Genomic DNA, 25,570 nt, shown 5'->3' on the forward strand with positions numbered 1-25,570 from the left:
CTTACATATACACCAGTGTTACAGACATTACTTACATATACACACACATACACCAGTGTTACAGACACTACTTACATATACACACATATACACCAGTGTTACAGACATTACTTACATATACACACACATATATACACACCAGTCACAGACACTACTGACATATATATACACACACAAAAATACATAGCTACAGTAGATACACTCATTAACATATACATATTTAGCCACAGATACATGCATACACACACTCACGGAAACACATACATACAGACTCAGCACTTACAGCTCCCAGGCTTCCCCCTCCTCCTCCTGTAGTCCGGGCTGATCTTCACACAGAAGTATTGAGGACCTTTGGGTCATGTGATAAGGTCCTTCGTCCCCTCCTTCTGTGCGTTGCAGGACCTGGCAGGTCCTCCTGCTCTTTTCCTTTCCTGATGTGTAGCCCGCTCACCCTGAACTACAGTGAGCGGGCTGAAGAGTACAATGCCGGATCCCTCTTCCTCTCCGGGCCCCTGGGGGATGCGGTAGGCGGCTGTCTGTGGCATATCTACCATGAAGGCAGAGCAGGCTTTCTGGGGTCCCTTTCCTGCAAGGGCCCCATAGCAGTCCCCTTTCCTGCCTTCATGGTAGCTACGCCCCTGTCCTCAGGCAGTTCTCTTCTCCTCTTTCTGTTCTCCATGCTTAGTGTGGCACACACAGACACACAATGCAAAGATTGAGTCAACTTCTCTTCTTTTTATCTGATTTCAGGTGTGATTTTTAAATTGCTCACACCTATTACTTATCACAGGTAAGTTTGAATGAGCATCCCATCCCCCTCTGTTTTTTGTGTTGTTCCAATACACACAAAGGAAATAAACATGTGTATAACACATGTGTAATTGCAATAATTTTCTGGGAGGAATGCGTCATTTTCTGGAAAAAATTCAGGGGTGCCAAAACTTTCGGCCATGATATATATATATATACAGTATATATATATATATATATATATATATATATATATATATATATATCAAATTAAGATGCTTTCAAAAATAGAAGTGTTAAAGGGGTATGAAAAAGTAGTTTTTTTCCCCATCAACAGTTGTCAGAAAGTTATACAGATTTGTAATTTACTTCAATTTACAAATTTTAAGCCTGCTGTAGTTCCTGAAGGAAGTAGTGTGTTCTTTCCAGTCTGACACAGTGCTCTCTGTCCATCTTAGGCACTGTGCAAGAGTGGAGAGAATACATCACTTCCTGCAGGGCAAAAAGCAGCTGATAAGTACTAGAAGACTTGAGATTTTTACATAGAAGTCATTTATAAATCTGTATAACTTTCTGACACCAGTTGATTATTATAATTTTTTTCTCCGGACTATCCCTTTATTTTTTTGTTTAACAAAATGCAAAGTGAATGAACAGAAGAGAATATTAGGGCAATCCGTATTTGATGTGACCACCGGTGTTGAGTGAGCATGCTCAGATGCTACTGGTATAACTGATGGTCAAATGATCATTTGGTTTCATTTAAAGCTCCCAACAAAACTATTTAAAGGGGTTATCCAGTGTGGGGACCGGGGAGGAGGTGGTTGAAATAAAAGACGTCCACTCACCTCCCCGGTTCCAGCGGCGGGTCACTCATCGCGGCGCTCCGGTTCCCGGGCGCTTCCTGGTCTCTGACGACGCCCAGGACGCTATGTCTTAGGGCCGCTCAGCCACTCAGTGAAGGAGGCGGGATCTGTTTGAAGTCCGCTCGGATCCCGCCTCCTTCACTGAGTGGCTGAGCGGCCCTGAGACGTAGCGTCTCGGGCCGCGTCAGACACCAGGAAGCGGCCGGGAACCGGGGACCGGAGCGCCCCCCCCCCCCCAGCTGGAGTACCCCTTTAATCGTTTTGTTGTCATTTATGTCTATTTTGTTTCCTCAGGGGATGTTTAAATGGAATATACAAAAATATTCTAAACACATTAGAAAGTGAAAAAAAAAGCAAAGGTCTGACACAAAATTGTTAGTTTGCAATAAAAAATACAAACAGTATCCAAAGAAAAATTGCATCAGGAAGTTAGCGAAACGGATCAAGCTTTCTGTGCTGGAGAGGGGCAGTGTCGGACTGGAGTCCTTGGGCCCACCAGGGGAAATCCTTCTTGGGGCCCACCCTTCTGCCACTATACTTATCTATGGTAACATTAATAAGGGTCCAGTTACACGGCGTGATAGGGGGCAGTATATAGAGATGTGCGGCCGACAGCAATGATTATTACACCCGCACAAAAGATCTAATCAGCCGACTATGGGGCATTTGTCAGCTGATCTCTGGCACTGTTACATGGGGCTTCCTAGGAGCGCTTGTTACCGATAATTGGCCGGTGTAATTGGGCTATAAGACAATTTTCTTTGCATGATAACACTGTATACTACTGTATGCTACCAATAACACCAGTATATAAAGAGCAAACATCCCCACACATATTACTGCCATACTGTTACTGACCAGATCCTATATACCAATATTACCAATAATACCAGTATATAGGAGGGAAATATTATCACCATACATATTACCGCCATACTGTTACTGACCAAATCCTGTATACCAATAATACCAGTATATAGGAGGGAAATATTATCACCATACATATTACTGCCATACTATTACTGACCAGATCCTGTATACCAATATTACCAATAATACCAGTATATAGGAGGGAAATATTATCACCATACATATTACTGCCATACTATTACTGACCAGATCCTGTATACCAATATTACCAATAATAACAGTATACAAGGGGGAAATATTACCGTCACACCACAACCAATACCATCTCCACCATATTGTTACTGACCAGAACCAGTATACTAAGACCAATGAACACTGCACCAGATTACAAGTAACAAATACCACCACATACTGACTAATACCATCACATACTGACTAACACCACCACATACTGACTAACACCACCACATACTGACTAATACCATCACATACTGACTAATACCATCACATACTGACTAATACCATCACATACTGACTAACACCACCACATACTGACTAACCCCACCGCTGCTACTGACTAACACCACTGCTACTGACTAACACCACCACATACTGACTAACACCACCGCTGCTACTGAATAATCCTCTGTACACAGATCACCATCACCTCATCCAGTCATATAGAGGTAGACGCAGCTCTACACAGGTTCTGTACACCATATACATTACAGTGCAGTTATAGCAGGTGACTCACAGGGGACGTCTTCTCTAATCAGAGTTCTTCCCTCTTCTTCTTCTTCTCCATCTGTCCTGGGCCGTTATGAGAACTTCTATGAGCCATGAATCCACACAATCTGCCAGAGAAATATATTAGGTTCCTCACTCTGGCACCATCCTCATCTCTATACACACTGCACATCTGTATTGGCCCCTTTATGCCCTCATTTAGTAGGTAGCCCTGACTCTATGTGTATATATCTCCCTTACAGTATATGGTCCCCTCTGTGTAGGCACCTTATAGATGGTCCTTTGTTCAGTCCCCCATATAGACAGCTTACAGTGTTGTCCATGCCCCATATAGGTAGACCCCTTATGTTGTCCATCCCCATATATATAGCCCCTCCATGTTGTCCTTCTTCAATATAGATACCACCCTCATGTTGTCCATTCCCCCCTATAGCCCCTCATGGTGTCCATTCCCCCATATAGCCCCCCTCATGTTGTCCATCCCCCCTAAAGCCCCCCTTATGTTGTCTATCCCCCCATAGCCCCCCTATGTTGTCCATCCCCCCCATAGCCCCCTTATGTTGTCTATCCCCCCCCATAGCCCCCTTATGTTGTCCATCCCCCCTAGAGCCCCCCTTATGTTGTCTATCCCCCCATAGCCCCCTTATGTTGCCCATCCCCCCCATAGCCCCCCTTGTTTTCCATCCCCCCATAGCCCCCTTATGTTGCCCATCCCCCCCATAGCCCCCTTATGTTTTCCATCCCCCCTATAGCCCCCCTTATGTTGTCCATCCCCCCCTATAGCCCCCTTATGTTGTCCATTCCCCCCTATAGCCCCCCTTATGTTGTCAATCCCCCCCTATAGCCCCCTTATGTTGTCCATCCCCCCTATAGCCCCCCCTTATGTTGTCCATCCCCCCCATAGCCCCCTTATGTTGCCCATCCCCCCCATAGCCCCCCTTATGTTTTCCATCCCCCCCATACCCCCTTATGTTGCCCATCCCCCCCATAGCCCCCCTTATGTTTTCCATCCCCCCTATAGCCCCCCTTATGTTGTCCATCCCCCCTATAGCCCCACTTATGTTGTCCATCCCCCCCTATAGCCCCCCTTATGTTGTCCATCCCCCCTATAGCCCCCCCTTATGTTGTCCATCCCCCCCTATAGCCCCCAGTGCTGGCCATCCCCCCTATAGCCCCCAGTGCTGGCCATCCCCCTCCCTCCCCTATAGCCCCCAGTGCTGGCCATCCACCCCCCCCCCCTCCCTCCCCTATAGCCCCCAGTGCTGGCCATCCCCCTCCCTCCCCTATAGCCCCCAGTGCTGGCCATCCACCCCCCCCCTCCCTCCCCTATAGCCCCCAGTGCTGGCCATCCCCCTCCCTCCCCTATAGCCCCCAGTGCTGGCCATCCCCCCCCTCCCTCCCCTATAGCCCCCAGTGCTGGCCATCCCCCCCCTCCCTCCCCTATAGCCCCCAGTGCTGGCCATCCCCCCTATAGCCCCCAGTGCTGGCCATCCCCCCTCCCTCCCCTATAGCCCCCAGTGCTGGCCATCCACCCCCCCTCCCTCCCCTATAGCCCCCAGTGCTGGCCATCCACCCCTCTCCCTCCCCTATAGCCCCCAGTGCTGGCCATCCCCCCTCCCTCCCCTATAGCCCCCAGTGCTGGCCATCCACCCCCCCCTCCCTCCCCTATAGCCCCCAGTGCTGGCCATCCACCCCCCTCCCTCCCCTATAGCCCCCAGTGCTGGCCATCCCCCTCCCTCCCCTATAGCCCCCAGTGCAGGCCATCCCCCTCCCTCCCCTATAGCCCCCAGTGCTGGCCATCCCCCTCCCTCCCCTATAGCCCCCCTTCCCTCCCCTATAGCCCCCAGTGCTGGCCATCCCCCTCCCTCCCCTATAGCCCCCAGTGCAGGCCATCCCCCTCCCTCCCCTATAGCCCCCAGTGCTGGCCATCCCCCTCCCTCCCCTATAGCCCCCCTTCCCTCCCCTATAGCCCCCAGTGCTGGCCATCCACTCCCCCTCCCTCCCCTATAGCCCCCAGTGCTGGTAAAAAAACAACAAAACCCAACTCACCTGTCACCACGCTCCCCCGACGGTCGCGGGCCCCTTCTTCTCTTCCCCGACAGACGAGCAGCTCCTGGTCCTGGCAGCATCACCACCAGAGAGCTTTGTGTGCACCGCAGCGGCTGGGACTTCCGGTATGCGTTTACGTGAACCGGAAGTCCCCGCTGCCGCACTGCGCACGGAGCTCTCTGGTGATGACGCTGCCCGGGACCAGCAGCTGCTCGTCTGTCAGGGGAGGCGGCGGCAGCACCACGCTTGTGACCGCAAGCAAGAAGCTGCTTGCGGTCACAAGAGTGATTGACAGGGCGGGAAGCCAATGGCTTCTCGCCCTGTCAATCGGAATACCGCTACATTTAACTGGAAGCGATCGTTTCGATCGCTTCCAGTTAAAAGGGAAGGTGCGGCATTCGGCGGCGGAGTGGGCCCCCTAGGAGCACGGGGGGCCCCCGCTGGGCTTACTGGGTGGAGACCACATTCTTGTGGTCTCCAGCCCTGTGTCCCCTGACTGGGGGGCGGGGCCTACTCCTGCTCGGGGCCCACCGGGGAATTCCCCGGTCCCCCGGTGGCCCAGTCCGACACTGGAGAGGGGTAAGATATCAGAGTGGTAGTTGAAGTTCACCTTTTCTCTTTTTGTTTTGTGAATTGATTACTGAGGTCTTGAGTATTTTGTTACTCACTCAAGTCTAGTTAACCTTCAAAACAGCATCAGTTCTTCTATGTACTTACAGTTTTTGAAGAAACTCATCAGGGAGGTTGTTCCAGACATCTTGGAAAACTAAGCTCAGAACTTCTGTGGATGTACTCTTGTACAAATTCTGTCTCTTCATGTGATCCCAGTTGAGATCAGTATCATCAATACTTCTAGGACTCCTGGATCTTGATTTTAGGGTTAATATTGTCATACTATAATACTATTGCTTATATAGCTTATTAATGACTTGAGTTCTACAGCCAACTAGTGGTTCCATTGGTGAAAAGGGTGTGTCATAGTACATCTATACTAAAGGGATCCTTCCTATGTACATATTTTATAGGTATAGCCTCTATAGGTTTTAATATGATGGATGCTAAAAGAAAATCTATTGGGTCTTTTTTGGCTTATGTGTCTATATGTCAATGGGGGACATAAGGACGAATGAAAATTTAGTGCAAATCGGGTCTTCAATTCCCTTTGTTCTGCGAAGCAAATTTCCACAATTTGGTTAAGGAAATTTGCAAAAACAAAACAAAATGGCGGCCGCACATGCTGTCTGGACTATCACTGGGCAGGAGAAAGGGATTAACCATAATCCCTAGAGCCCATCCAATCAGCTGCAGGCTTATAGGAATACACTGGGATCAGTGAAGACACATTCCATATTATTCACTCACTGGGCACTGTACACTCCTATTGAGTTATACCAATTTACTGGGATCAGTGAATAGAGCGTGCACTTTACACAATCAGTGCTCACACTCCACTCCTACTGTGTTATACAAGTTGGGTTTCATTAGATTGGATGATTGACTGAATTTTTTAAATTGTGATTTTCCAATTTTTGACACTTTTACAAATTTGTCCTTCTGTCCTAGCCCCAGTACTGTAGCTACTATAGTTTGGCCGTTTTATTGAAATTCATTAAGAGTCGAATTGCGAATGTTGACAAATTTGACCCAAAATTGGCGAAGCTCGCAAAACGAATTTCCGTCTGCTTTGTTCATCTCTAGCTACGATACAATAATGGTTCCCTCATTTTGTCATTCCATTACTACTATATAATCTTATAGATTCAGACTCATTTACATTTTTAATTTCAGGTAATGTAAATCACTTTGCAGAGATTTGTTCTCACTTTGAGATTAAACAGTCTTTCATCAATGTCAAGGACGCCTAATGAAATCCATTGTGATTCAATGCTGTTACCCAACAAAACCTGAAATTGTCCAAGGGGTGAATACTTTGATCGGCACTTTATGTACATAATCCTCCAGCACCTGCTGCACTTACTAATTATCTATCCTCCTCTCCGCTAAGAAGACAATGCGGGCACTGTGATAGAGTGTTATTAGGATTAGTTCCACCATTGTCTTCTTTTCCTACCGAACAATAGTAAGAGCAGTCATACAGTGCTGATGAATCTTCACGTTCTTCCTGTTTGCATACAAATGACAATCTCAGGATAGCAATTGGGGAAATGTTAAATCACCAAGTGATAATATTTGAAATAATGAACAAAGCCAGGATCCTTAAATACTTTATACATCCCTGGTATAAAATGCTAAGTGATGGTACCAGGTGTAAGCTGAGCAGAGATGATGTTTTAGGAGGCAAACTGTGGAATTAATCTTATAGGCACATGTATTATTTTCCAGTTGCTGGCTGTCTCTGCAGAAAGGAGCAATATGGGCATTCGTGGCACCTGCGTTGTTTGTCATCGTGGTACGTATTATACATATTCCTTTTTTATGTGCTACAACAAATTGCATTAAGTGATTTTTATTGTATGTACAACAACATATTTAAACACCAATTAGGGGTGTAGCTAGGATTCATGGGGCCCCACAGCAAAAAACTGTACAGGGCCCCGCTTCCCCTACGCACAACACAAAGTACTGCATATATTATATATATAAGATAATGTGGCCAAAAACTAAAATCTCTTGTGACCAGAGGCAGAATCCTGCCTGCAGCTACAAATTTAATTGGCAGAGCAGAGAGCCAATGGCTGCTTGCTCTGTCATTCCACTGTATTTAACTATAAGGGCCCATCAGGAGCCCTTATGGTTAAATACATAGAAGAGGGAGCTGACTACCTTCTTCTTAACCCCTTACATACTACTGTGTGTAAGTGACCCAAAGTTCACTAACATGCTGCAACACAAAAAAAAGAGTTAAAATGCACAACATAAGGAGATTTCTGCTTCACTGCTCATGCACTGATAACCCCTAACCTCTGCAGGAGCTCCAGAGAACAGAGGTCAGGGGTTAACAGAGCAGTGGAGCAGAGATCTCCTTGTCCTCTGCATATTAACCCTTTTTTATGTTGCAGCATATAAGCGAACACTGGGTCACTTACACACTACAGTACATAAGGGGTTAAGCGGAAGGACACAGGAGGCTCCTATGTTCCCTGTGCATCCCCGAGCTCCCCTCCCCCACGGGCCCCATAGCAGCTGCGTATCCTGCCTCTATGGTAGCTACGCCACTTACACCAATAGATATCAATGCATCCAGTGCTTATACATAAATGCTCTGAATGGGTCTAATAGATCACTTACTACTTGTAGTAAGGAGTGTCTGCAACGTGTACTGGGAGCACAGCTACAACCAGTTATGATGTTCGGAGATTAATCTATGACGTCACAAGGTATCTCTATGGGGTCTCATGAGGACCAAAAGACCATCTAACACATTTTAGTGTAGCCTTACGCCTTCATCAGGGAAGTGGGCGTTGCTACTGCTGTTCCATGTGCTTTTTTATGGAATAAACTTTGTCACATTTTTTCGCCACAAGTCTGGAGTGCTGCAGTAATATTGGCATCTATCTATCTATCTCCTATCTATCTATCTTCTATCTATCTATCTATCTATCTCCTATCTATCTATCTATCTATCTATCTATCTATCTCCTATCTATCTATCTATCTATCTATCTATCTATCTATCTCCTATCTATCTATCTATCTATCTATCTATCTATCTATCTATCTATTTACAGTATCTATGCTATCAGCTTTTTTGTCTGTCTGCTATCTTGTTATTTTTCCCTTGTTATGATTTTTTTTGTCAGATTTAGTTTGCCTTTTTTTCTTCCCGTTTTAACACTTAGAAATATAGGTTATTATTATTTTGAAACAACTGTAAAAATATTTTGGCTGCACATATGTCTATAACATTAATATTCTCTTCTTAGTTCAATAAGTCATTTTTGCTTTGCTGTTTACTCATTGAAATAGCTGTGCACAGATTACTATGGAAACGCTGGTCTCCAGTGACATGTAATTGGATAATCCATGGTAACGCATGGATACCCAGATATTACTCTCCTACCACACTGGTGTCTATTATCGGAGAATAATGACACACTTGTCCTTTACTTTGGTATTAAATGTAATATGACTTACTCTGCCCATAGGTTCGAGTCCACTCCATATGTTGTTATAATAAGCTTTAACTGATCAGCCCCTGCAGGAAGCTGCGCCGATCAGGAAATTAAACGCGCGCTTTTTACTATAACAATTTAAGGTTAGAAACGGCGGTGTCAGGGAAGCGAAAAGTGGATGTGTATTTCTTTCTATAATTTTTAATGCAACAAATCACCGAGCTGAATTATGTGAAAAATAAAGAGAACGGCGGAGCAGAAGAGACGTTCTCAGGAAGATGCTTTTTATTCATTGGGAAAACAAGGTTGCAGCTGTAGAAAGAAATACAGCCAGATCACAGCACCCTGAAGAAGAGATAGAAGTGTTCCGGGAGCACGACGTAGAATCAGTTTATGAGATGCTCATGAAAGAGCGTTCCTGGTGAAAAATACAGCCGTTAAATAGAAAGAAAGTCTGGTGTCTGCTGCCATTCCATACCAGAAGAAGGTTTATAGTGATAGAAGGAAACCATTGATCACAGGATCAATATACTGTCGGTGGCCACTGAAGCGACATCATTACGTCACATAACCACCGCAAACTAATTTCTAACAATGTAAGATATATTACACAATAATAAACACAAAATTTATGAGATTTAATATTCATTATTAAAGGAACATAATAAAGAAAGTATACGTACCTGTCCCCATGCCCCCACAGCTGACGACATTGTCCTGCTCTCCCTCCTGCAATGGCATGACTTGACTGATGAATTGCCCACTCAGCCAGTCATTGACTGAGATGGGACACCACTGCAGTCACTGACTAGCGGGCAATCCATAAGCCAACTCTTTCACTTTCACCTGTGTTGTGATGTACCAGGAAGTTGGGGCAAAAGGAGTTCCGGCGCTGTGAGGGCACCGTGACTGGTAAATATACTTTGTTTATTATCCCCCCCCCCCCCCCCCCCCCGCCCTCGCCTGCACCAGAGTTTTTATTTTCACTGGACTTCTCCTTTAAGATACTTGGAGCTGATCACGCAAGGTATATATAAACAGTGCAAAAAAAAAAGAATAATATACATACATATTTATTTATTTATTTCATTTCCTAACAATGTTATAGGCGGCTAGACAACCAGAGTAGCCAGAGCGAATATTCAAAAAGTCAAGGGCAAATTCATAATAACGATCAATAATTACCTGCACAGGCATCAAGGAACTAGAAATGAGTGAAACTACAGTTAGTGCCATTTTACAAAATGCTGAATGCTCAGCATTTGACTCATGGTGGCCGGAGAAGATGGATGCAGCCCCAGGGTGTCGTGGAAACACTGTATCAGGCCTCACAGTAACATGCTGCTACTAGAGATGAGTGAACCTCGGATATGCTCGAGTCGGTCCGAACCCGAACATTCGGCATTTGATTAGTGGTGGCTGCTGAACTTGGATAAAGCTCTAAGGTTGTCTGGAAAACATGGATACAGCCAATGACTATATCCATGTTTTCCACATAGCCTTAGGGCTTTATCCAAGTTCAGCAGCCACCGCTAATCAAATGCCGAAAGTTCGGGTTCGGACCGACTCGAGCATATCCGAGGTTCACTCATCTCTAGCTGCTACCTCCCATCTGCCTCTCTTTTTAAGGCTGTGTTATGCTGCAGTTGTATCGTCCATCTGAAGTTTCTACGAGGAGAGTATCCCAGTGGAAGCTTCCAATATTTAAGCTTAACATAGATTCCCCAGATAAAGGGGAAGTCCGGTCAGACCCTTTTTAACAAGTGCTGGGGAGGATAAAAGAAATAACATGCTCTTATCTTCCCGGCTTAAGCACTGGTGGCCGCATACCGCCGATTCAGTCCCCGACCGCTTCCTTGTCTGAGGGGGACCCAGGTCATGACGTTTGAGGTTTGCTTAGCCAGTCATTGGCCGTAGTGGGGTCCCACCTCGGCAGCTGACTGGCTGAGTGGACCTCACACGTCACAGCCTGGCTCCCTGCTCAGCCAGGAAGTGGCTGGGGACTGAAGCGGCGGTATGCGGCCACCAGTGCTGGAGCCGGGAAGATAAGAGCATGTTATTTCTTTCATCCTCCCCCTCCCCAGCACTTGTTAAAAAAAGGGTCTGACCGGACTTCTCCTCAAGAGAACTTTTTTTTTTTTTTAAACTGGATGTCTCTGTATGGAACAACTTAGCCTTCTGCATAAATCTATACAGTGATAAATGGTATCCCCAAAAAATGCAAAACCAATAGAGACAAAAAATGATACTCTTTTAGCCTCCCTCAGTTGATAGGAGAAATCATCACCGCCAGTGATTGGCTGAGTGGGCTTTCACTCTCCAGAGAAAAGTCACAGTCTGCTCAGCCAATCACTGGCTGCGGAGCTGTCCTGTATGAGTCAGTCACTGATTGGTTAAACGGGCTGTCACTCCAAGGATGATAGTGACACAGTAGAGGACTCCGGGGGAGCGCAGACCGGTGAGGATATAATTTTATTTTTTTTTTTTAAATGAAGCATTCAGAAATTTGCTTTGCACATCCCTTGATAGGAGCCTATACATAAATAATTTCAAAAGTGTATACCTAATTTATATACTTCAACATAGGTGCTATGCACATCCCCTTCATTGTGCGGTGCAGTTATTTCCTGCTTTATTCCAGATATTGATAGGAAGGCACAGGATTAAAGCTTACTTACAGATACACGACTGCATCACAGCAATTTAATTATACCAGCACCTTAAATTACATGGAAATGTTGTAAATCACTTTCACGGCCAAAGGAATCTGTGTGTTCCCTTATTCGGAAGGGAGGGGACACAAAGTAATTGGCTCGAGCAGCGGTGCCTTTGCCGCGTAATGTCCCCGGACTAATTGAAGTTCATTTGCTGTTCATTGTCAAGGGGAAAAGTTATTCTAGCAATTTCTAGTTCATTAAATGGCGCAGTCGATAATTGATACGGATATGTTTTTGTTTGTTGCTCAGGTATTGTTTATATTGTGAAGCCGGATTCAATTCATTGCAGTTTTATTTTCAATTATTGTAATGCGGGAACGGTAGCACCGAGGAGCTTTGGCAGACATACCAGTCATCTGTTCAGTGCCCCAAATACGCGTACAGTAGAGAATGAAATTAACTCCGCGGCATAAACAATGGATTTTTTTGAATAACAAGTGATATATGTGTTTGGGTAAAGCACAACATAGTTTTGATGTCCCCCAGGGCCGCGCTTTTGATCGTCAGCCTGGTGCATCGCTGACATGTTTATCGCGGCTGTAACCTCATTAATTAGCTGACTTTTTATTGCGCTCACTATCCATCCAATTAATAAGAGTTGCCGGTGTTTTTCTCTCTCCGTCACTGGCTTCGCTTCTCAGTCTTCATGTTGAGTTCGCCCTTGTGAATCTATCAGTCAATGATATACCCCGTAGCTACAACACAGCACTGTCAGAGCTCATCTGCAGGAGGAAGCTAATGAAAACAGTTTAGGAAGAGACATGTTAGAGATGTTAGTTTTATGCGTTACGGCTTTATTATACAGACTTTTTTTTTCTTTAGTGGGGGGGGGGATGGGGGATGGGGAGTAGCTAAAGAAGTGCATCCACCTTGCAGATCCGTCTCCAGGGAAGCTCTTGGTTACTTTTAACCAAGTCTACGCAGTCTGAAAAGCAAGTTGACATATAAAAGGGCTACAGTACCCAAACATTTGAAGATACACTGATATCTGATATGATGGATCTCTTTTGAAATTGTTTCCGTACACAAAGAAAACGTTATCGGTTTTTCATGAAAGGGCGCTCTATGGACGCGTGCACATGAATACTACTGTATGGCACGTCACTCACACAAAATGCTGTGCACTATATTTGTCCAGTATGGGTACCTTATATAAACTAAGAAAAGTTATTATTTTAAGCAGTTTTTCCTATTGATGTATCTATAGGATTGATTGTACATACAAACATGATAATATTACAGGTGTAATATTGTCTTTTGTAGGCATTTTATAGACCATACTGAAATGTTTTTCATATAAACTTACTTAAAGGGGTACTCCGGCAAAAATCTTTTTCTTTCATATCAACTGGATTCAAAAAGATATATAGATGTTTAATTTACTTCTATTTAAAATACTTATCAGCTGCTGTGTGTCCTGAAGGAAGTGGTGTATTCTTTCCAGTCTGACACAGTGCTCTCTGCTGCCACCTCTGTCCATGTCAGGAACTGTCCAGAGCAGTAGCAAATCCCCATAGAAAACCTCTGCTGCTCTGTACAGTTCCTGACATGGACAGAGGTGGCAGCAGAGAGCACTGTGTCAGACTAGAAATAGAACTGAGAACCACTTTAACCTCTAGACGACCTCAGGCGTACCCGTACGTCCAGTGCCTCCTACGGGTGTTCAGAGCGGGGCGAGTGCTGCATATAGCCTGGGACCGCTGCTATTAGAGGGCATGGTTCAATCGCCGTGCCCGCTAATTAAGTAATCAGATGCAGCTGTCAAAGTTGACAGCTGCATCTGATCACTTTTATGCCGCTATCCCTTGTGCTTAGTGGGGTGGATTACCCCCTCCCCCCTGTTGTCCCGGAGGAGCGATCCACACACCCTTTACCGGCCGGGGTCAGCGCCATAGTGGCGCTGATCTCGGCTCGGCACTCGAGCAGCCGGAAGCAATTGAGTGCCTATTTCATTGATCTATGCAGTATAACTATACAGCATAGATCTTAATAAGAGATCAGTGTTCTTATACTAGAAGTCCCCCAGGGAGAATAACCCAAACCCCAGGGGAAATAACCCTAACCCCAGGGGGAATAAACCTAACCTTAGGGGGGCTTCTAGTAAAAGTTTTGTTAATAAAAAAAAAAACCTCCCCTAATAAAAGTTTGAATCACTCCCCTTTTCCCATGTTATAAATAAAAATAAACAAATAAACAGTTTTGGTATCGCCGTGTGTGTTATCACCCGAACTATTAATTTATCACATTCCTGATCTGTAAACGGCGTAAGCGTAAAAAAAATCCCAAAGTGCAAAATTGCGCATTTTTGGCCGCGTCAAAGCCATAAAAAATGTAATAAAAATCCATCAAAAAGTTGCATATGCGCAATCAAGGTACCGATAGAGAGAACACATCATGGCACAAATAATGACACCTGACACAGCCCCATAGACCAAAGGATAAAAGCGCTATAAGCCTGGGAATGGAGCGATTTTAAGGAACATATATTTGTTAACAATGGTTTGAATTTTTTACAAGCCATCAGATACAATAAAAGTTATACATGTTACATATCGTTGTAATCGTAACGACTTGACATATATAACAAGTCAGTTTTACCCCAGGGTGAGCGGCGTAAAAACGAAAAATAAATAAATAAATAAAAGAAGTGCGTTTTTTTTTTTTTTTTTTTAATTTCACCACACATTGAATTTTTTTATGGTTTCGCAGTGTACTTTATGAAAAAAAATCAACCTGTCATTGCAAAGTACAATTAGTGGCGCAAAAAATAAGTGCTCTAGGTGGAAAAAATGCAACTGCTATGGCCTTTTAAGCACAAGGAGGAAAAAACGAAAATGCTAAAATTTTAATTTGCCCGGTCCCCTAAGGGTTAAACTATCAATAATATGCCAAATATGTAAATATATTTGCGGTAAAGGGTAGCCTACAAGTCATAAATCCTATACAAACATTAATAAAATAAGTTGTTTAAAAATACTGATACTATTGCCCAATAAGTGTAGTATAATTTATATTCATACATTAAATTGTAGAAAAAAAGAATAAGTCAGAAATACACAGTAGAAAAGAATTCATAAATACTTACTAAATGAATCCACATATTCGAGGACCAATTAAAATGTAAATATCAGTAAATAATTCTCAGAAGAAGCAGAGTGAAGCGCGTTGGAGGGTGAGGTGGAGGCTCACAGCACTGTTCCGGTTAGTATGTGCGCAGGGTTATTATGTATTAGGGACCCCTTTATTTATTATTCTATATGGCAGCTGTTCAACCATAGCTATAAGGTATATGGATTAGTGACCTATTTATTTGTGTATTACCGCACAGCTGGTAATTACTTTTTTAATTGGACTTTTTATATGAGGATTTATTTAGTCAATATTTACGAATTCCTATTTATTGTCTATTTGTGTATATTTTGTGGGTTTCCTTCCTCTACATCCCCGCTTTGGTTCCGTCCCAGCCTTGGCTTAAAGTTTAGATAGGATTTAAAAATAAACAAAATCTAATGTGAAACAGAGCAAGGATATAGGTGAGGCTGGGTTCACACACTGTTTTTTTTTTTTTCAAACCGTTTTTACAAAAAAAAACTGATGGAAAAACAGATGTGTTTGTATGCATCTGTTTTGATCCGTTTTTCTATTGAATTCCATTATAAAAAAAAATCCTCTTTTTTTAGCATACACAAAAACGTGGTCAACCACATTTTTGTATGCGTTAAACAGATTAGTTTCGATCCGTTTTTTTTTTTTTTCTTAATAATGGAAGTCAATGGAAAAATGGATCAAAACAGATGCACACAAATACATCCGTTTTTTTTTTTTTCTAAGTATGAAAAAAGACAGACTAAAAATATGTAGTGTAAACCCAGCCTTAGAGGGATTTTCACCTTTTTAGGCTATGTTCACACTACGTAAAAGTACGGCCGTTGTTGCCATCCGCAACAATGGCCGTACTTTGTACGTTGTTGAACACTGCCTTTACTGCTATGGGATCCCGGCCGGAGCATATACAGTACATATAGTATATACGCTCTAGCCAGGATCTCATATGGCGCCGCAAAGAACTGACATGTCAGTTTTCTGCGGCCGCAGTTTAGCTTCATTGTGTGCTGTGTGAAGTTCTGATGCGGGCGTGCGCTGATGCGCCCGCATCAGAACACTGCGGCCGGAATGATCTTTGCAGAGACCGTCCGGGTCACGGAACGGCCAGGCATATATGTAGTGTGATTGTTATACAAGGACTCATGTCTAGAATCTGATTTTTGTCTCTGCCAGGATGGTATTCTCACCCCTGTATTTGTATGTGGCATGGGTTAAAACACCATGCAGGCTGAACACATATATTCTTTAAAAAATATTTTTGCATGCTATAGAGAATTTTTGATTGATAATATCGCAACCAAGGAAAATCCAGGGGGTATCAATAATGTTGTTATGGTGGTCCGCAAAATAACATGATGCTATTTAGAGAAAACAATCAAAGTTCATTTTCAATTTTTTTCTCATTTTCTCCAAGACCATCCGTTCCCCTGTCATAACAATGAAATTTCATCAATGATTCTCATCCAACCTCACCCTTTTCCCAGGTTAGATTCATCATGAAGCACCTCCTTCTCCCAATGACCTAAAAATACACCTGCGTATGAGGGTGCATGTGTGGCCTCCACCACAACAGGAAAGCAGGGTCGGCTCCAGGTTTTTGTGGGCCCTCGGGCGACAGAGCCTAAGTGGGCCCCTCATCCATCCACTATGTGCCCATCATCCACACACTATGCACAATCACTTAAGACACCACTGAAGTACACAAACACAAATTGCTGACATAGACACTGGTTTACTGACTGACACTGACTGACTAACACTGAGTGACAGACACTGACACACAGCACTAACAGCTCAGTCTTCTCCCGCTTCCTCTCTGTCGGGTTGCTCTCCTCACTGTAAGGTTGAGGACCTTCGGGTCATGTGATCAGGTCCTTCACCATTTTCTCTCTCTGTGCAGGTCCTGCTCCATCTCCTGTGTCTTCTGATGTTCAGCCCTTACTCTGCATTATATAGTGAGCAAGCTGATCATTAGAACCCCCCCTCTCTGGGCCCGGCACTTGCCCTATGCTGGAGAAAGTACTTACAGTACTGTATGTTTGAACATAATAATTGTGGGTTAGAGAGAATGACAGAAGCTCCAGGACAGGATCTATCCTGCACATATCCAGAAAGAAATGAATGGCTAACAATCCCCGTTCCTACTTGATTGAAGTGTACAAGGATTCAATGTCACAGCAGACGAAAAACATGTTCTCCCCAAGGACAGGCTGGAAGCTTTTCCACATTGCAGGAGAATAACCCTCAAGATAACATGTCATCAGTAAGATCAGTATTTTTGTACAGGGGCTTATGTTATCCAGAATCTCGTTCTGTCTCTACCAGGATGGCGGCCTTGTAGGAGCACAGAACAAGAAATTGTGAGGACACCTATTTAAAAAGTAATTTTAACCCCGCGTACAATGATGTCAGAAAGATGAAAGCACCATGCCGGCTGAATATATATATGTACTCTTAGAATCCGTTTCATAGCAATTTGTTATTAGCAAAGCAGTATTGCATATTTTTGCTATCTGCCCCTTCATCAATGTCGTCTCTTAAGACGATAGAGACACTTAAAAGGTTCAGTGCATAGTGGTCTCTATGAATGGTGGAGAGTGGTCTCAGATTTGCTGATCTTTTAAAGGGGTTGGACTTTTTTTAAAAATATTTATTGCAAAACATATTTATGATAATACGGAGGGGATAACCAGTATATGATGCATTTGAAATCTGGCAAAAACTGTTTTAATTAACCCCTTAAGGACACATGACATAAATGAAGAACATTAGGTCAAGGGGCTCTATGAAGCAAGCTCAGCAGCCGGGTCCTCACAGTTAATGACGTGCAACAGTAATCGTGTTGCCGCCCGTCTTTAACCCCTTAGATGCTGCAGATTGCAGCATTTAAGTGTCAGTGACAGTAGCGGCTACTGTCCGATCGGGTCCTGATTGTTTTCCATGGCTGCTGGAGGTCTAATACTTACCTCCATGCAGGGCTGTATTAACAGCCCATCTTGGGGAGCGTGGGGGAGAGTGGTTTCGGCTACATGCATTTCTCTACATGTAGAAACATTGTCTAAATGGTTTTTAACTGCTTAAAACAAATTGAATCCACATTGAGGGTAGCTTCACACGTACCGTATCGCTGCGTATTTAACGCTGTGTATTTAGCGCTGCATTTTTATCGCTGCGTGTTTGGTGCGATTTTTACATGCGAGTTTTGATTTTCACATGAAAATCATGTGAAAATCAAAACTCGCATGAAAAAAATCGCACCAAACACGCAGCGATAAAAACGCAGCGATAAATACGCAGCGATACGGTACGTATGAAGGCACCTTGAATCAATTATTAGAGCCATCTGCTTATTGTCTGAAGGAATTCTCACCACAGGATTGGTAGATTGGTAGGTTATAGCTCAAGGCATCACATTTACCACCACCACACCAGACCTGAACAATACCGCCATACTGTAACTGGATAACACCGCCATACCAGACCTAACCAATACCACCATACTGTGACTGGATAATACCGCCATACAAGACCTGACCAATAGCGCCATACTGTAACTGGATAACACTGCCATACCAGACCTGACCAATATCGCCATACTGTAACTGGATAACACCGCCATACTGTAACTGAATAACACCGCCATACCAGACCTGACCAAAACCACCATACTGTGACTGCATAACACCGCCACAACAGACCTGACCAATATCACCATACTGTGACTGGATAACACTGCCACACCAGACCTGACCAATACCGCCATACTGTGACTGGATAACTCTGCCATACCAGACCTTACCAATACCACCATATTGTGACTGGATAACACCGCCACACCAGACCTGACTAATACCGCTATACGGTGAATGGATAACACTACTATACCAGACCTTACCAATACCTCCATACTGTGACTGGATAACACTGCCACACCAGGCCTGACCAATACTGCCATACTGTGACTGGATAACTCTGCCATACCAGACCTTACCAATACCACCATATTGTGACTGGATAACACCGCCACACCAGACCTGACCAATACCGCTATACTGTGACTGGATAACACTACTATACAAGACCTGACCAATACCGCCATACTGTAACTGGATAACACCGCCATACCAGACCTGACCAATACTGCCATACTGTGACTGGATAACTCTGCCATACCAGACCTTACCAATACCACCATATTGTGACTGGATAACACCGCCACACCAGACCTGACCAATACCGCTATACTGTGACTGGATAACACTACTATACAAGACCTGACCAATACCGCCATACTGTAACTGGATAACACCGCCATACCAGACCTGACCAATACCGCCATACTGTAACTGGATAACACCGCCATACTGTAACTGGATAACACCGCCATACCAGACCTGACCAATACCACCATACTGTGACTGCATAACACCGCCACACCAGACCTGAACACCACCACCATACTGTGACTGTATAACATCGCCATACCAGACCTGACCAATACTTCTGTACTGTGACTGGATAACACCGCCATACCAAACCTGACAAATACTTCTATACTGTGATTGGATAACTCTGCCATACCAGACCTGACCAATACCACCATATTGTGACTGGATAACACCGCCACACCAGACCTGACCAATATCACCATACTGTGACTGGATAACACTGCCACACCAGACCTGACCAATACCGCCATACTGTGACTGGATAACTCTGCCATACCAGACCTTACCAATACTTCCATACTGTGACTGGGTAACACCGCCACACCAGACTTAAACAATACCACCATACCCCCCCCCCCCCTCGAAAATACTCCAGATTTATTGAACAGGAGGAGGGAGACTAAAAAAATAAAAATAAAAAAAGCTTGTTTCCTTCCCTCCTTGCTCTTTGGTGTTGCCCCCCTGCAAGGTGCTGCCCTAGGCACCGGGGGGGGAATATATATATATATATATATATATATATATATATTTTTTTTTTTTTTTTTTTTTTTTTTTTTTCTTAATTTTACAAAACCCCTCCCCTTTCAATAAGAGTTGAAATTACCCTTCTTTACAAGTTTACATAACATATAAAAATAAATAAACATATCTGGTATTGTAACGTGCGGAATTTTCCGATCTAGACAAATATAACAATAGTATTACCTCAGAGGGAACAGTGTAAAAAAGGTAAAAGGCGCAAGGATTGCTGAGGTTTGTGTCACATTATATATCATAAACAAATGTCTGAAAGCGATCAAACATTCTCAGCATAAATATGATACTAATAAAAACTATAGATTATGGTGCAAAAATAAGCCCCCAACCAGCCTTGTAAGTGGAAGAGTAAAAGCTCTATGTCTCTTAGAAGGAGAGGAGGAAGAAATGAAAACAGAAAATTGAAAATGTCCTGGTCCTTAAAGTGTTATTATCATCTATGGCGGGTGGCAGGATACGCTGTCAAAATCCTCCCACTGTGCTCTCAATGCAGGCGGCGTGCTCCGGAGATGGAATTGTTCCGGCAGCACAGTTGATTGCATTGTATACAATGGCACTGCTAAAAGAAATCTGTCTCTCGTGCACGGAGCTGTCATAATCCTGCTGCCACTAAAGATGATAGTTACACTTTAAGGGTCCTATTACATGGCCCGATGTAATCACTCCATGGCTATGTTCACACAACGTTTTTGCATCTCCGTTTAAAATTACGTCCGTCATTTTGAGTCTAAAATAGTGGAAGTTATTTAGCTGCCTGACCTCCCCTTAGACGGGTGTTTGCACATTATTCTAGTTTGGTTACTAATCGGCCGTTGGATGGGGCTTAATTGAAAAGTCCATTGAATTTAATAGCAAAAACGGAGACAGAACGGTGACAAAATGAAAAATGGGTGTGAGCTACAAATAAAAAACGTCCGCTGTTTGCAAAAGATGTCCGAAAATAATGATCATGTTCATTATTTTGACGCCCGCGGCAAAAACGTCTGTTATTCAATACGCTGTGTGCATTGGACGTCCGTCTTCCCATTGACTTCAATGCATTGCTTTGCAGTCAGTTAAATCTCGGCAAAAACGGACGTTATTTTAATTATGAAAATCGGCTGCCTTTTTAATATTTTTGACATTGTGTGAACATAGCCCATTACTTTTTCTTGCAACTATTTTCTTTTCACAACTACGCCCTTCCTAAAGAGCCGGATGTGTAAAAAAGTATCTTTCACAATGCCGATATACCATTGTGTTATGGTTCTGCACTGTTCTCTACATTTTACCGAGAAATTACACACAAGCCACTGTCGAGCTGGTTCCTATTTCTGACTATTTAGCTCAATTATGGTCCCCCCTAGCATGGAGTAGTTAGGAGTTACTGTGTATAAAGGAAACTTAGGACCTTAAAAATGGATAGCTGACTCACTATTTACTCTGTACGGCTATGTGCACACGCTGTAAGAGACCGGCCGTTCTGTGACCCGGCCGGATCAAGAAACAGCCGGTCTCAGAAAAGATCATCTTGGCCAGTACTGCAGCATCAGCTGGATGATCTTTAGTGCCGCAGAGTTCTGAGGCAGGCGCATCCATGCGCGCCAGCACCAGAACTCCCCACTGCACACTATGGAGTGTGCGGCCGGAGCCGGAGGGTTTTTATGTCAGTTTTCTACTGCGCTGCTAGGGATCCCCTCGGCCTGCAGCACAACAGAAGTTCTTTACCAATCATGGCCGTTGCAACAACGGCCGTGATTGGTACGAAACTTACGTTGTGTGAATATGGCCTACAGTTCTACAACCCAGGGAACCCTATCGTCTAGGTGATTCCCCAAAGCCCCCTAATTCATTAAGGCTATGTTCACACAACGTATGTTTTGCCTAAATCACGGCTGTTGTTACAATTTGCAACAATGCCCGTGATTTATACAGAACATGCGTTGTGATGGAATGAATGTAATCCTGGCTGGAGTGTATACACATAGTATGTGCTCTGGCCGGGACTTTATCCAGCCGCACGAAAAACTGACATGTCAGTTTTCTGCGGCTGCTATTCATTAAGTAGTGGCTGTACAGAACATGTCAGTTGGCACAATGGAGCGTGCGGCTTCACCAGAAATTAAGCTCATCTGGCAGTACAGGCTGGGATAATCTTTAGCAACACCGGCCGCTCTGTGACCCGGCTGTGTCACAGAATGACCGCTGTTGTACATGGTGTGAACACGGCCTTGTAATGCAACTTCCCTACATATATTTACATGCATGAATGCAATTTTAAAGAATTCCCTGTAATATCTAATATTCCATGTTAAGTAATGAGACTTGACAAATGCAATGTAACCCGCGAGAAGTGGTAAAAGTATACTTTCTAATATTTCCCCTTCAGGTTTGGAAGGATTCATTGTAGAAGAGATACAAATCACATATTAAAGTATATTTTCTGCTCGAAAGAGTAAAAGGATTAGACTTTTGTACTTGTTTTCTTTATATTCCTGGCAGCATTACTTCCCAGTGTTCATTGAAATCCGACATACTTCTATTTCACCTCTGATTCAAAGCCGATGTAGACAGTGAAAGCAGCTTTGTATCTGTGAGAATGGAGATGTTTTGAAGATATCTCGGGCTCTGAAGGGAGTTCCTTTTCAAGGTTACCCTGGCTGCAAGTGACATCAAATAACAAAATGGAGAAGCTTTTCTTTACCCCACTAAGAGGGCTGTAATTATTTCTATTCACTTTTTCAGTATTGTGGAAAAAAAAAAAAAAATCTATTAAAAATGTTTCTGAATTTCTGCAGCTATGATTATCCTCCGAGTCCACGTATATTATATCCTTCATTTCCATTTATCCTTCATTTCCATTCCCGAACACAATCACAAAATAATTGCACATTACATTGGCTTTTACTGTACAGTGACACGTCAAGTGTACTTGAGGACTCCCTTTAAAGGGAAAGTATCGGCAGGTTAGATGAATCTTACCTGCTGATATCTCCCTATAATGCACCGACGCTGAGGATGAAGGTATGTCTTTTACCTTCATCCTCTGTGCTGTTCCCCTGCAGTTTTAGGCTCAAGTTCACACTACGTATTTATTCGATTAATAATGCAGATTTCAACACCGGCCATTATTAATTGTATAAATACATTGCATTGACTTCTGCGGAATCCCGGCTGGAGTGTATACACTCTGTATACACTCTGTATTCCTTGCAGCCGCACTGAAAACTGACGTGTCAGATTTGTGCGGCCGCTATTTATTGAATACTGGCCGCACAACACTGACAGAGCAGACAATGTAAAGTGCGGCTTCGGGTGCACTTTACATTGTCTGCTATGGTTAATTTGAATGCAGGCACAACTGAATGTACCCGCACCCCAATTAAAAAGAAATGAAGTTCATCCAGCTGGTACTGCAGTAGTGCTCCGTATGGTAAGGCTGTTTGGAGCACTGCCCTGCCACCAGAGTGCCGATCTGGGGACAGGTCGGCCAAAGGCGGAAAAGTGCTCTAGGGACCGGGCAGTGTTTGTAGTTGCTATGTTGTTCCCTCTATGTTGTTTTTCTTTCCGTTTTTAAAAAGAAAAAAATTACATCCATCATTTTGAGTTTAAAATATTGTCCTTCATTTTCGCTGTTTGACTGCTTGTCAGTTGAATGACGGCTGCTGGCACATTATTGTAGTTCATGTGGACTGATCGGGCTTTGAAAATTTAAATTTAAATTTAATAGTAAAAATGGTGAAAGGACGGTGAAAAAAGAAAAACTGTGTGTAAACAACTAAAAAATAGCGTCCTGTGTTTGCAAAATAATTGCCATGATCATTATTAGAGATGAGTGAATCGTTCATCTAAACAGAGCGAAGCGCTTTGTTTGATCTGCACTTCGCTCATCAAGCCACCAGCCTTTCAGCGCTGCTCCACTCTCTGCCGCTACTCCTAGGATGCTGGGAAAAGCTGGATTCAATCCTAGGAATCTTCTCCCTGTTTTCCAGGATTAGATCCAGCTTTTCCCTGGCACGCGGGGTGGAGCAGAGCAGCGTGCAAAGGCCGGTAGCTTGATGAGCTAAGTGGTGATGAATTGAGGAACTTTGCTTCGTTAAGTTGTGCGCTTTGCTCATCTCTGATAATTATTTTGACTTCCATCATTTTATACAATATGTGCATTGGACGTCCGTCGTTCTATAGACTTCATTAAATTGCCACAATAAGGGACATATTTTGAAGTTAAAAAAGCAGCTGCCTTTTCTGTTTTTTGAACGTCGTGTGAACACAGCCTTAGGCTATGTTCACACAACCTTTGTTCAGCTCCGTTTAAAATGACGTCCGTTATTTTGAGTCTAAAATAAGAGACATCATTTAGCAGCCTGGCCTCCCCATAGTGCAATCACGGTTGTTGGTACTTTATTTCAGTTTGGGGTTACTAATTGGCCTTTGGATGTGGCTTAATTGAAAAGTCCATTGAATTTAATAGTAAAAACAGGGACAAAAGAAAAACTGTGTGAACAACTAATTAAAAACGTCCGCTGATCATGTTCATTATTTTGACGTCCGCGGTAAAAACGTCCATTATTCAATCATTGTGTGCATTGGACGTCCTTCTTCCCATTGACTTCAATATATTGCCATTGCAGTCAGTTAAATCGCAGGAAAAAACTGAAAATGAAAATCGGCCTCCATAGTGTGCAGTGGGGAGTTCTAATGCACCCGCATCAGAACTCTGCGGCGCTTAAAGAGAATGTACCACCAGGTACATCCTCTTTAATCTGAACCGACGGATCGAACGGCGCCGTCACGGCGCGTTCTATGCATCGGAACCTGCCGGTGCTCAAGCGCTGGAGGTATGCCGGGCCGTCCCCAGTGGGAGGGAATTCCCTCCCCTGTATGACGCGGCTCCATTAGAATGAATGGAGCCGCGTCATAGAGGGATTGGAATTCACTCCCACAGGGAGCAGCTCGGCCAGCCTCCAGTGTTGAGCACCACTCTGTTCGGGTGCATAGAACGGCGTCGGGCACGGGAACCAGGCTGCGGTCCAAAAAATGGACCGCGGCATCGGCTTCCCCGTGACGGCGCCGTTCGATCCGTCGGTTTAGATTAAAGAGGATGTACCTGGTGGTACATCCTCTTTAAGATTATCTGGCCGGTACACAGAATGACCGGTCTCATACATTGTGTGAACATAGCCTAGGAATGTAAAAGCTACTGAAATGTAACATATTCATATTCGTAGCTCTTGTAAATAATAAAGTGTTTAACCTATTTATATATTTAATTAAAGGGGTACTCCAGGAAAAATAAATAATTTTTAAATTAACTGGTATCAGAAAGTTACAAGATTTGTAACTTCTATTTAAAAAATCTCAAGCCTTCCCATACTTACCAGCTACTGTATGTCCTGCAGGAAGTGATGTATTTTTGACACAGTGCTCCC

General features: G+C 43.7%; 1 protein-coding gene across 5 annotated transcripts in view; it reads left to right on the forward strand.

Moving 5' to 3' along the window:
* Window positions 1-25,570, forward strand: part of ADGRD1 (adhesion G protein-coupled receptor D1) — a 482,082-nt gene that overhangs the window by 376,956 nt on the left and 79,556 nt on the right. For 4 of the 5 annotated variants that reach the window (XM_069961003.1, XM_069961004.1, XM_069961005.1 and 1 more), the window contains one exon: window positions 7,626-7,692. In XM_069961003.1, coding sequence (XP_069817104.1) covers window positions 7,626-7,692 — 67 coding nt within the window. Of the gene's footprint in view, window positions 1-7,625; window positions 7,693-22,643; window positions 22,855-25,570 lie in introns of those variants that run through there. The other variant, XM_069961007.1, reaches the window with a different exon arrangement.

Source organism: Dendropsophus ebraccatus, chromosome 3 (assembly GCF_027789765.1).
Source record: "Dendropsophus ebraccatus isolate aDenEbr1 chromosome 3, aDenEbr1.pat, whole genome shotgun sequence".
NCBI classification, from domain to species: Eukaryota; Metazoa; Chordata; class Amphibia; order Anura; family Hylidae; genus Dendropsophus; species Dendropsophus ebraccatus.